The sequence below is a fragment of the Bombus terrestris genome, chromosome 10 (genome assembly GCF_910591885.1).
Source record: "Bombus terrestris chromosome 10, iyBomTerr1.2, whole genome shotgun sequence".
In the NCBI taxonomy this organism is placed as follows: Eukaryota; Metazoa; Arthropoda; class Insecta; order Hymenoptera; family Apidae; genus Bombus; species Bombus terrestris.
In genome coordinates this window covers 2,283,627-2,296,225 of record NC_063278.1, presented here as the reverse complement: position 1 = coordinate 2,296,225, position 12,599 = coordinate 2,283,627, and the positions used below count along the sequence as shown (strand labels likewise).

General features: G+C 29.7%; 1 protein-coding gene across 6 annotated transcripts; it reads right to left on the bottom strand.

Moving 5' to 3' along the window:
- Positions 1-332: 332 nt before the first annotated feature.
- On the bottom strand, positions 333-11,448 carry LOC100648793 (ATP-dependent 6-phosphofructokinase). Of its 6 annotated transcripts, XM_012312899.3 has the most exons (18): positions 10,805-11,438; positions 9,194-9,314; positions 8,953-9,104; positions 8,697-8,886; positions 8,412-8,622; positions 7,187-7,295; positions 6,515-6,703; positions 6,219-6,409; positions 6,077-6,152; positions 5,624-5,650; positions 5,488-5,508; positions 5,111-5,212; positions 4,839-5,045; positions 4,141-4,293; positions 3,725-4,049; positions 3,429-3,651; positions 3,196-3,358; positions 333-2,207 (listed from the first exon to the last, which is right to left on the bottom strand). In XM_012312899.3, exons 2-17 carry the CDS (start codon positions 9,285-9,287, stop codon positions 3,217-3,219), a joined length of 2,412 nt encoding a protein of 803 aa, XP_012168289.1. In that variant the 5' UTR covers positions 9,288-9,314; positions 10,805-11,438; the 3' UTR covers positions 333-2,207; positions 3,196-3,216. The 6 variants fall into 6 exon arrangements, with proteins under 6 accessions (XP_012168289.1, XP_012168290.1, XP_012168288.1 ...); XM_012312900.3 differs by lacking the exon at positions 7,187-7,295 and adding an exon at positions 8,105-8,213 and having other exon boundaries at positions 333-3,358; positions 10,805-11,448; XM_012312898.3 differs by having other exon boundaries at positions 333-3,358; positions 10,805-11,439.
- Between the last annotated feature and the right edge of the window lie 1,151 nt (positions 11,449-12,599).

The following is a 12,599-nucleotide window of genomic DNA, read 5'->3' as shown; positions in this document are numbered from 1 at the left end:
GGTATGCATGTATTTCTTATAATTTTGTGATATTAATTGAAAAATTAATTTTCTCTGACATATAATGAAAATTATCTCAGTTAACAATATTTTATGTATTATTATACGGATGTTCTATTGTTTGTAAGTGCGATGATCAATCTAATCCAAGGATCGAAAATAACAGTTATATATGTATTTCTAAAACTTCTATGAAAAAGAATTATTGACTAATGATGAAGAGATAATTAAAAATTATTTATAAAAAATATCTAATTTCCTATACATAATAAATTATTCACATGTGTCTAAAATTGACGAATATAACAATAATATTAAATCATACGACAGAAAACATTATAAGATACACTTTATTAATAGTATTAGGTACATTTTTAGTGGTCACAATATTCTTATACATATTCCTATGCATTTACTATTAAAACTATGCAATCACCACAAATATTTCGCGACACTTTAAATATTTATCTATAAATAAATATCTTAATAGTTATGTGATGGTAAAGGGAAAATACATATTTAACAATTCAATATTGAAACAAAATAACTTCTAGATTTCATATATATTATGCCAGAGATAAACTGTAAAATTCATTGATCAACAATGAGTCGAAAATATACCTCTGTAATCGTAAAAATAATACTCTTCCAACGTTATATTTTCATTATATTATTAGTTAATCATAGTGGTATGATATTAACGCTTCTGTATTTGTACATTATATGTTTGTATTAGCATGCTTAGCAGTGGAACAATAATCTGTCTGCTCTGATGCACTTAAATGAACACATATGATATACGATCAAAATTCGGAATTTATACTTAAAGTTATATAAAATACATCTTGTGTCTGTGTGTGTTGTAACATTTCTATTTTCATACACAAAAGCGGATCGATATACTTATTTACACATGCTTTATAATATATTACTTTTGTTTATCCTTATAAATTTTTACAATTTCCTTCATATCCGATATTTTTTTTGATCATCCGCTCTTGTATCGATAACTGTACAAATTTGAAGTGCAGATCCTCCATTGATTAGGCCATAATAAGTTTATATTTTTAACAATCATACGTAATATGCGAAGGCAATGTAAAGAGGATATCTTCGAGAATCATTATAACCCTTTGAGAGTGTTATCTTCACAGATACAGTTTCGTTTATATTGAATAATATTTTTTTTTTCATATGCTTGTCAACAACATCTATTGTCTCAGTATTTTGCTAAATCATTATTTATGCATTTACAACAACAATTTTAAATAAACAACGTGCATAATCCTCCCTAAAATATACACGTAGTTCTGCTGTATTATACTAGTTTAGGATTCAGTGACAAATATAAATTAGATTATTTTATGTTATGTTCGTGAGAAGTTGTTCTGTATCTCAAATAAAAATATTTCATATCCTGATCCGATTGTTGTTGACTTAGATGAACGTGTTTACATTTTAAAAACGATAGTCAGAAACGTAGACGTTCTTTAATATTGCGACATTGTTAATCGAAACACGACTTGTATTTTATATTAAATGGACGTGTCAGTCAGTTCCTTGAAAATCTTCTTTATGTGTTTCTTAATTGTATCACCGAACTTTAATTAACATCACCTTATCAAGTTTTTAAAAGAGAAATAAATTCAATAAATACCATGATCGTTAACATTAAAAAAATTTACGATTCTAAAATTTTGTAGAAATTGTTCTTTTCTACATCCAAGAAAACAATTTCGAGTTTAATATCTGTACGACTTGTCGAGATGAATACACATGATAATACACGAGTATAATAATAACACGAATTAAATCTAAATATTCCTGTGGTCACAAGCCTTAAATCTTAGCAAAACCTTTTAATGTTATATGCAACCAGTAAGACTTAGGTCTTTAGTTCGCCCTAAGTATCGCTTGTCGTTGCAAATTATATTTTGAGGTAGACAAGTATATTCTTCAAATAGCTTTTCATAGCTATAGGTAAAGCTAAACCAAATGATAAGTTTTCATTTAAGAAAGATGCCACATTACGTTTAATTTTATATCTTAATAGACCACAAATATAGCTTAAATTTACTCGCAAGATCGTAAAATAGCCATGAAAGCTGTAATTCGATTCTTAGTTCACATTGCAACCAACAGTACTGGAAAGGGTAGAATATAATACCCTCTAAAAGCGTTGCCATACTGATGAATTTCTGTTAAAGCTACAAGAAAAAATTAAGTGTCAAAAATTTCATGCATTTTTAAGATTAATACAATTGCAATATAATTATTGTGAGTGGTATCAAGATTTTAAATAGACAAGAATAACAAATCTGATGCTAAATGCGTTAAAAATGTTCATAAAATCTAAGACTGGAAGCTATTGTACTCGAATGTCGTATTGAGAGATTAAAATCGTTAATTGTATTAATTTTTATCGTCATATTCGTATAGAATTATATTATCTTGTATGTTCCTTGATTATGTTATAATATTTCAACGTTGTTTTACATTACATTAATAGATACTTATATTTTCATTTGCTCTATTTTCAGGTGTACGTATATGTGTGTACGGGCGCACGCGCGTACCGATGGCAATGACAATAAATACTTGTACATTCAGTACAAGAATGTAATTTTTTATTTTTATTTTCTTATTTATTTATTTTCTTTTTTATTTTTATTTTTTTATTTTCATCAATGAAAATGCTCGTTACGATGTCTCACTACCTGTTTCATTCTTTTATATTACTAAAATATAGTTTACCTTCATGTTTCAGGTACTATCTTTGTACCTCCTACTTCTTGCTGAATTTTAAGCCGCAATCAAAATATATAAATTTACTATTTTTTAAACAAAATATTAATCTATACTCTTGATTATATCAATAATATGCAGTAATTTACTATTTATTAAGACAATTCACATTAAGGAGATTAAGTTATATTAGAGTGCATTTCGCTATTGAGTAAACCAATCTATAAATGATAAGTATACATATGTGCATGTACACATTGCGATTTCATGCCAATCGCCAAAATAGTTAATCTATACTAAATCTCATAGAATATTAAATTTTACGAATGCGGATCTGAAGTTGCACCTTTTTTTTCTCCCGCAAATAACAACGGAAAATAATTATTATAACGCCATACAATACTGTTTAACAAAATCTACAATTAACACTGCATATTTATGGAACATTACCTTTCATCACATACATGTAATTTATACAAGAGGATCGTTATCAAGATCCATTTCTTCTACAGTGATATAAAGTCCTTCTTCCTCATATGTAGACTCATGTTTTGCTAAAACTTTGAGTAATGGCCGCAATTTCATCCACCACTGATATGTCGGAATGCGGTGTCTGAAAATTTTACGAATCGTAAGTACACATTTCCGATGAAAATCAACTGCGATGCATTCCCGTTACTTACTCGAAATCCGTAACTTCAATAAGTTCTGTAAACGGCGTAAATCTATACTGTCTTCGCACAATACCAATCATAACGGCACTATCAGCATCCATCGTCGTTACCTTACTGCCATCACTACTATATTTTTTTAATTGTTCGGTAAACCACTCAACTGCCTTAGACCCCATTTTTGTACCCAAATTGCGATCAAATGGAGTCGGTGAACCACCTTGTTGCATGTGACCTATAAAAAATTTTGTAACTTGAGATCTATTGTTATTTAAAATATAAGATAGTATCAATTGTTAAACATATACCAATAATGTTCATTCTACAGCTGAATAGACCCTTTCCTTCTTCGCTAAAAAGTCTCTGCATAAAATCTGTATTATAATTCAAGTTAGCATTTTCATTTCTCAAAATAAGACCTCTCTGTACACCTTCAGACATTTTTGCTGCCATCGCAATGACATCTTGATTTAAGTCTTTAATATTAAACTTCTCTTCGAAAATATATGCTGCGTCAGCACCTCCGGCTAATCCAGCGACCGTAGCTAAATAACCGCAGTATCCACCCATAGTTTCAATAATAAATACTCGACGCTTTGTACCTTGTGCCGATTGACGAATTCGATCACAGATCTAAGAATAACACAGATACACTTGACTAAGTGAAATATTATACCAATAGCTTTATTATAAAATAACATGTACACAACGTAAAAAATTCTACCTCTGTAATTTCATTTAAAGCTGTGTCACAACCTAATGAAAACTCGGTTCCTGGAACGTTATTGCTAATAGTTGCCGGAATCATAGCAATAGGAATTCGAAATTCTTCATACTTGTCCCTAGCTTTGAAAAAGGTAAGTCCTGTTTGATAACCCTTTTAGAAAAACAGCAACAATAACACATTATAATAGTAAGTAAAATTCTGAAAGACAGCGTACGAATTACTTTAACCCTGCAGAGATCGCGGTTAATCTGACAGATACATACGGAATTTGTTGAAAAATATTCTTAAAAAGGCATATCGTAAATCTTGCTGACAAAGAATAGCTATTATATAATAGATTAAATCTGTATATGTGTATCATAGGAATATGTTATTTCCGTGAGAAATTTCTATATTTCAAACGTACTAATATCATTCGTGATGAATGTTTTTGGATTCTTACGCGTCCATCAATGAAGAATTCTAATTAGCTCATATAATTGTTCCTTTTCTTATCCTTGTTACTATGAATGTTTAATATCTATACTAGGTTTAATAATTATTAATAGTATCTGTTTTAATAAAATGAAATTTATAATAATTTTTATATAAAAGTCGACACTGCAACACGGATTAAAGTCATTAACAATAAATACACCGCGATCTATGACGGAATTATTATAACCGAGATCTTCACAGAATTAAAGAACCATTACCTCAAACCCTCCTATGATGAGCAAAGCTTGAATTCCGTATTCTTTAAGTCTCTGGGCAATTTGAGGCAACTGCTCCTCTTTGGGTGGAGCACGTTTAGTTCCTAAATAAGCACCACCTTGTGCTACCCAACCAGTGACAGAAGGCCAATCCATCAATTTAAATTTTCCAGCCATAAGGCCCATTATTCCGTCGCAAATACCATATACCTAGAAGTTTGTAACATGAGATCTTGTATTACTATATAAGGATGTACTCATTTTTAAGACGATACCTTATCACCTCGATATATACAGTTCCGAACGAAAGAACGCACCGCAGCATTCATACCACAAGAAGGTGAACCAATATGCATCACACCTAACGTATAGTGTTGCTGTAATAAAATTTGGCGTTAATATTGTGGGGATATTTGATGTTGATTCATGCAGCGTGCACATAAAAAACAAATGCATTCTGCAATTTAACATAATGTTTGATATCAAGACTTTTAGTATGCTTGTGGTTTCTTTTATTCTAGTAGAAACACTTGTTACAGGTTATAACAATGTTATATTTGTTTAGTAATAAAAGAAATAAAAGAAATAAAAGAAAAGAAACAGACAAAAGAGAACAAAAATAACATCAAGATTTAGAAGTTAGTTGACTCACTTGTCCACATAAAGTGAATTGCTAATTTAGAAGGAATAGATGAGACTGTTAGAAAGGCTATTTTATGATGCATTAAAATTTAATATTCAGCAAAAAATATACACACTTATACTTTCTTCTCTCAAAACAGATTTACCTTTTTTAATATCGGGCCATTACTTTCCTGAAGCAGCATTAAATAAAAGATATAATATAGCCAAATCTTCACTCTTTATATATTCTAGATACCAGAACTAAAACCTTCACATGTTTTTTGTATGATTCATTATGTAAGATGTTCCGCAGTCGTGGTACAACAGAAAGAAAATAATTCGAAACGAATATTCATGAATAGTGAACATTCGGTAATGAATATTCAGACTTGATTTTCGAAACGGAACTCCATATGAAAAATCTTTATTCTATACTTTTAAATTATTTGGACGTCAGGAATCGTCTCTTTTCCGATTGTACTATGACTTCGGAAACAATCTGTATATTTATTCAACTGATTTCATATTTATTATTTTAATAATCTTATACCCAAAAGTTTGATAGAAGGCTTTAGGTTCATATCAATCTTTATATTATATGCAAAATTGCAACATACCTTACTAGGGTCATGATCTACAGGTGCTTTCAAACGGGTTAACATTTTATATGTATCCAAATTACGAGCAAATCCCCTAAAAATATTTACAAAATGAAATATAATTAAAGTTTTATTTCAGTATGTAGTATGGATAACATACTTTCCACGAAGTTGAACAGCAAGATCCCAATTTTTATCAGCCATAGCTTGTGCTACTGCTTTAGTACGACGAACGCACTCCATAAGAGGTAATCTAACAGCTTGATTACCATCCAGTGTAACAACACATGCTTCAGTGTCTGGTTTCGCTTCCATCAATGCCATTACTGCTTCTGCTCCCATTCGACAACCCTATATGTTATTACTAAATTAATGTAATACTTTTGTCTTCAATATTATTGGAAAGTTATTGGAAAAGAACATCATGGTATTGTGTATACTTATATAATAACTAACCAGTACTCTATCAAAAGCTGATGGATTACCACCTCTTTGAACATGACCAAGAACTGTAATCCTTGTATCTTGTTGCAGTTTGTCTACAACAACTTTATGAACCTTCTCAGCAGTAATTGGTTGGCCGTTTCTATCTATTGCGCCTTCTGCCACAATAATAATGTTAAGTCGTTGTCCTGTGAGTCTTTCCTAAAAGATATATTTAAAATTTTTATAATCTTATACAATACGTACAGATAAATTGAAAGTTACATAGATAAGTGCAAAGATCGTTTACAAAGAAAATTTAGTTTGAAAGAAATTAAATTGTAGGCAAAAGAAAAGATAATAATATAGAAATTAATGACACTAATGTTCTAATTTATCTTCTATAAACATGCCAAACATTTAATTAGTTAATTTTAGAAATAATTAAACGTTACACATGGAACATGAAACTCTCTGAAAGAACATATTGTAACTATAATAAGCTTACCATTACAAGCAAATAAACTAAACTAAGATTAAAATATCTATAATATTCCTCTTCTTACTCATGAAACAGCATAGCAGCAAACGGCAAACAAGAGCATAAATTTAAAGCAAGGAGCCATTCTGTGATATTACAAGCAATGAGAAAAGTAAATTGTTTTATAGAACTGTTTAAAAAATTAAAAAAAAAGTTGTGCAGACCTGTAATAGCTTTTTGCACAGCTTGTTTGGCCAATCCTGTTCAGGTGGCCACTCTGGGATGAACACATAATCAGCTTCGGAACATATGGCTGCCACTAGAGCCAGGTAACTGTAATAGTATGTTATAAAAGCCAACTAAAAATATTACATTACATATATATAACGCAGTAGCTATAGTATAGTAAAATGGCCAGGTCCAATTTAAACTATTGATAAAAATGTGAAGATAAATAAAGAAAAATGTTACTGGTAAAACATTACAAAAATATAATATTGCAGATAGTTTAAAATCTTGTTTAGTATTGGCAACAAACTTTTAAAACTGAGAGAAATTTATAATATAAATGACCAAAAACTAATATATTCCTATTCTTCTTGATAATTTAACTATTTTGACAAAGGAGCAGACACACGTTTAATATGAATAAAAATGAACTCAATACAATATAATCTGGCTAATAAATTTAATATTATAGGGAAGCATGATTCATTAAAGACAGTATAATGATTGATCAAGAACGTGCCTGTTGCACAGCTTTGCAAAGTTCCTCAACCCAATCACCTGACGGCGGTACTTCAGGTATAAAGCAATAGCATGCTTCAGAAGATAAACTCGAAGCTAACGTCAGATACCTGAAAGACTTTTATTTTTTCATTATATTCACACTACTTTGAATTGCTTTATTAGAACTTGTCCCTATCCTTACATTAAAAAGTTATTACAAACGAAGTTTTTGGTTCTTTTAATATTCTGCTTAATTGTAAGAAGGTGAGAAGGAATATGTGTAACACTGACAACAGAATTAAACAATTAAAAATACATGAAAGACGAAAACACAAATTATTAAATTTGTTAAACTAAATTAGGGGGGAAATAACACTGCAACAAAAAATTTAGAAAATTCCTAAACAACGTGCCTGCTCCAATTTTCTACATAATTTATCAGGCCAGTCAGCAGGAGGTGGTGATTCCGGGCAGAAAACAAAGTCTGCCTCTGCTGCTAAAGCACCCACAATTGCCAAATACCTATCCAACAGGTTGTCACATTTGTAAGAAATAATACGAAAACAGATATCCTTCAATTCATAAAATATTGTGATTGAGTATTTTTAGTGCTGAAATACTAAATTCTTTCGAAATACTAAATAACCAATTATTTTTTTGATTTATTTAAGAAACGAAAATTCTTAGCATTTCACCAATAAAGCATAATGATCAACTTACCCGCAATGTCGACCCATGACTTCCATTATGAATGTTCTTTGATGAGAATATGCAGTACTAACAATAGCATCAATACTCTCAATAATACGATGTAATGCTGAATCGGTACCAATAGTCATGTCTGTCCCACAAAAATCATTATCGATAGAACCTACCATACCAGCAATATGTAAATGTTGGTATTTTTCTGCCTGTTCTGAAGTAATTTCACCTAAAGAAACAGCATCTTAGTAAAGTATACATAAAAATATAATGTTACAATAAAAATATCAGTTTTTTATTTACCTGCTTCAGCTAATTCTTTTAATAGATCTGACCATTCCTCTTTAAATAAATTTGCACCAGTAAGGGAACCATCACCACCTATTACAACCAAGTTAGCTATTCCACGAGTTACTAAATTTTTTGCAGCTTTCCTACGACCAGCACGTTCCCTAAAATCTTTGCAACGAGCAGATCCTATTACTGTACCACCCTAAAATACATAATTATAATAGTTTGAATGAAGCTGCAATAAAAGCATGACAAACAAAATACATACTCTATGAATGATACAAGAGACAGATGACCAATTAGCTTCTACAATGTTACTCCCACCATCCACCATACCCTGATAGCCTTCATTGATGAAAAAAACTTTACAACCTAGGTAAATACCCATTCTGACAACTGCTCGGACTGCAGCATTCATTCCTAATGAATAAGTTTTATTATTAAAATTTAAGTAATAAAATATCAATTAATATATATTCCTATTTTATTTCAGTTAATTGATCTTTTACCTTGAGAGTCACCTCCGCTAGTAAAGACTGCAAGGCCTTTACCTTTATGACTACCAGGTTTTATAAACCTCTGTGCTGCTATTTCTTCTGCCATCTTTGCTGCAGGATACCAAGTATATCCCTGTAATATAACTTTTTTTTGTAACTACTTACTTATCTTTAGATAAAGAATTTACTTTATTCTTTTCTTTAATAATATAGTAAGTGCTTATGGTAACTTATTTTATAGATAGATATTAATCAATGTGCTTCTTTCATTATTATTACAAAAACAAAATTGTCTCTTTTTTTCTAATAATCAGATCATGATCTTCCTCATTGTCATAACAGAAACATAGAGGAATATTTAATAGCAAATCAAAATATTTTCTTATAAACACCCATTTCAATTTTGTATCAATCTAGTACAAAAGTATAAAGAATATATGGAAGAAGAATGTGTTATATCCACCAAGTTTTTAACTTACTTGTAGAGGAATTTTTGGTTCTTTTTGAATATCAAATAATATTGAACTTTTATCAACATTATTTTCTGTTATGCTCAGAACTGAGGCACGTGCCATACAAAAATTAATTTTATCTTTTAAGAAGTTATGTTCTTTGTCATCTGATAAAAAGATTTATATTTTTTCAAAATTATTATTATTTACGTTTTAATAACAAAATAGATTCTATAGTTAATACATATTACTTTGTTTTGGGATTGGAACACGAGAAGAATTAACTTCTTCCTTTGACTCTTTTGTTGTGCAAACACATATTTCATCATATTTTATGGACATTATATTATACAAGTGAACATACAAGAAATTTAAACAGACATTAAGAAATAAATTCTTATGCCCTGCATAATATATGTAACCTAAAATAATAAACACTATTTACATTATAAATCAACTCTATTCTTTGTCATAACATGAACATAGTAGCATCCCATTTATTTTAAGGAACTCATTGCAAACATTTGTGTGACAATCATTGTTTATGCATGTATGAAATACAGTTTTCATATTACAATATACTGTAATATCCTTTTCTGTATGAGCATACATTGCACAAGAATTAACTTGCAATGACAAAGTAAATAATAAATATAATATAAAATAACAAGATCGAATTTTCGTCGAATAACAACTTATTTCACGTAAGATAGTAATTAATCAAGAGCGAATGATGAAAAGTGTAATGAATACACGAACAATGTTAAAGAACGTTACAACACGAAACATCTTCAGCAGCCCTTCGTATTTTAAAATAAGATAGCATGTGTTCAAAGAATCAATGGAATCTAGCACAGTCTCAATCTGTTGTGCATCAAAATATCGGAATAACGATGTTAATATTGAGTATAGGATAGATCATTGGGATTACTTCATTTGCATGTAAGGTAAAATTCATATATAAAAAGCGTCAAACTAATTTAAAAAATATGTCGATTGACGAGTAGCAAAGCAAATAAATTTATTACAAAATTGAATAATAGTCTATTGTAATGTGTATACAAGATAACGTCACTTTGTCACTGACAATTAGTCATTTAGTTATTTATTATCTATAAAAAGTACTTTTATATGTGTATATGTAAAGAAAATTAAATAATTTTCAACTCACCGAACAAATATACGTCCAGTTACCAATAAAGATTAGAATGTAGACAATTCTTGTCTGATTTTAAAATTTCCTATACTTGTACACCTACAATGTTCTGACTAAACTGCAGATACCGCTTTCGCGTCTTGAGTCCAACTAAAACTGAAGGTGACCTTTACGTGTGCTTCAGCACGAAGTCTCCCACCAGTAATATTTGCTATCCAGCTCTCGCCCCTCCGCCTATGTAAAATTAAATTTAGGAAGTGACCGTAGATGGTGCTAGTGATACATAGACAGCCAATACGATATTTTCTTGCCCCTGTATTTATTTTACGAAAACTATTTTAAATTCTGCTTACTGAAAATTTATATAATTTTGCCTGCTTCTATTTTTTGTTGGAAGAAAACTAATTTCTATATATTCTGCTATATGCTATATGCAAAGATCGATAAGTTCTACAAAAAAACTTCCTACGTATTCATTACTTTGGTCGCACATATAAAACAGCAAAACATCTTGACTTAACCTAAGGATTCAACCATCATTTTCACTAAATAGTTATTGACATACGACCTTTCAAAGACAATGTAATTCATTCTAATAATAATCTAAGATAAAATGAACTTTGCACGTCATAAATAACAATATATAAATATGTACTTTTACAGCTTCTTTACGAATGTTATTTGACATTTAGTTATTTTTATTTTCAATCGTGTCACTGAAAAAAACAGAAGCTCAAAAATACTATCTATTTGCTTTAACAAATCAAAATTTCATCAACTACTTATAGAAAACTTTTATAGCGTCTTATATATACATGTATGTAGATTGATCTATGATCAGATTATTAAGTAAAGAATTTTTATCTCTGAAGAAGGAAATCAGTAACAGTGCCGAGAAAAATTATACGTGACAATATCAATATTATTATTACAAATTCAAGGTGTAATAAGATATCCTTATACGACATATAAAAAGAATATCTTTGAATTTTAACGGTAAATTTCATCAAAACTGATCATTCTTTATAAAATCAGCTGTAATTGATCCACCGGATTTTCAAACAAATTATTTTAGTTGTTTCTACATTTTATCAATAAATCAATTTTTTGTTTTACTTCTTTCGTGAATTTTATTACCTGCTGTTACTTTAATACAATTTCGTTGGTTTTTTTATCTCCAGCAATTATGTAAAGATCTGGATAACAGCCCTATGAACAAAAAATAGTACGTAACTAAACTAAGTACTTTGCAAGTACTCGTTATATGCACTTCGTTATCTTGCCCTATGACTTCATATTTTTAGTACAGAGTACGATGGAACAAAAAATGTTATGTCGAAATATCGTGAACTACTATTAGATCGATTCGATCTTATATAATCGGTTGCATTGGAAAAAAGAAAGAAAAAGAAAACTAAACGATAAAGAAATAAAGAGAATCTAGATATTCGAAGAAAATAAATTTATCAACTACGTCGATTGTATGTAAAGACTTGTATAATTATTTTGCAGTAGGATTCTTTCCTCGAAAAAATGCACGTATGCAAGTACGTATGCAAAAATAAAAAATTATGACGCGACACAAGAATGTAAGGATCTACATACGGATACTTATTAAAAGCCAACTAAATTACTATATTTTCGTAGTCGAATATACAAACATACATATTTTCGTATAAACTTTGAAAGTTAACAAGATGTACAATGACATCGCGAACCCATTCAATGGCTAAATTCTTAATTTCAATATAGGTTACCAAAATGTTGCAACACTGCTTTTTCCTTTATTTCAAGAGGGTTAAATTTAAGT

Coding starts and splice junctions, on each gene's coding strand:
- LOC100648793 (XM_012312900.3), bottom strand. CDS start 9,287: ATGGCAGAAGAAATAGCAGCACAGAGGTTTATAAAACCTGGTAGTCAT. Junction 6,153..6,218: donor GCTGTTCAACTTCGTGGAAA/GTATGTTATCCA, acceptor AAATATTTTTAG/GGGATTTGCTCGTAATTTGG. Junction 3,652..3,724: donor CTGTAGAATGAACATTATTG/GTATATGTTTAA, acceptor AATTTTTTATAG/GTCACATGCAACAAGGTGGT.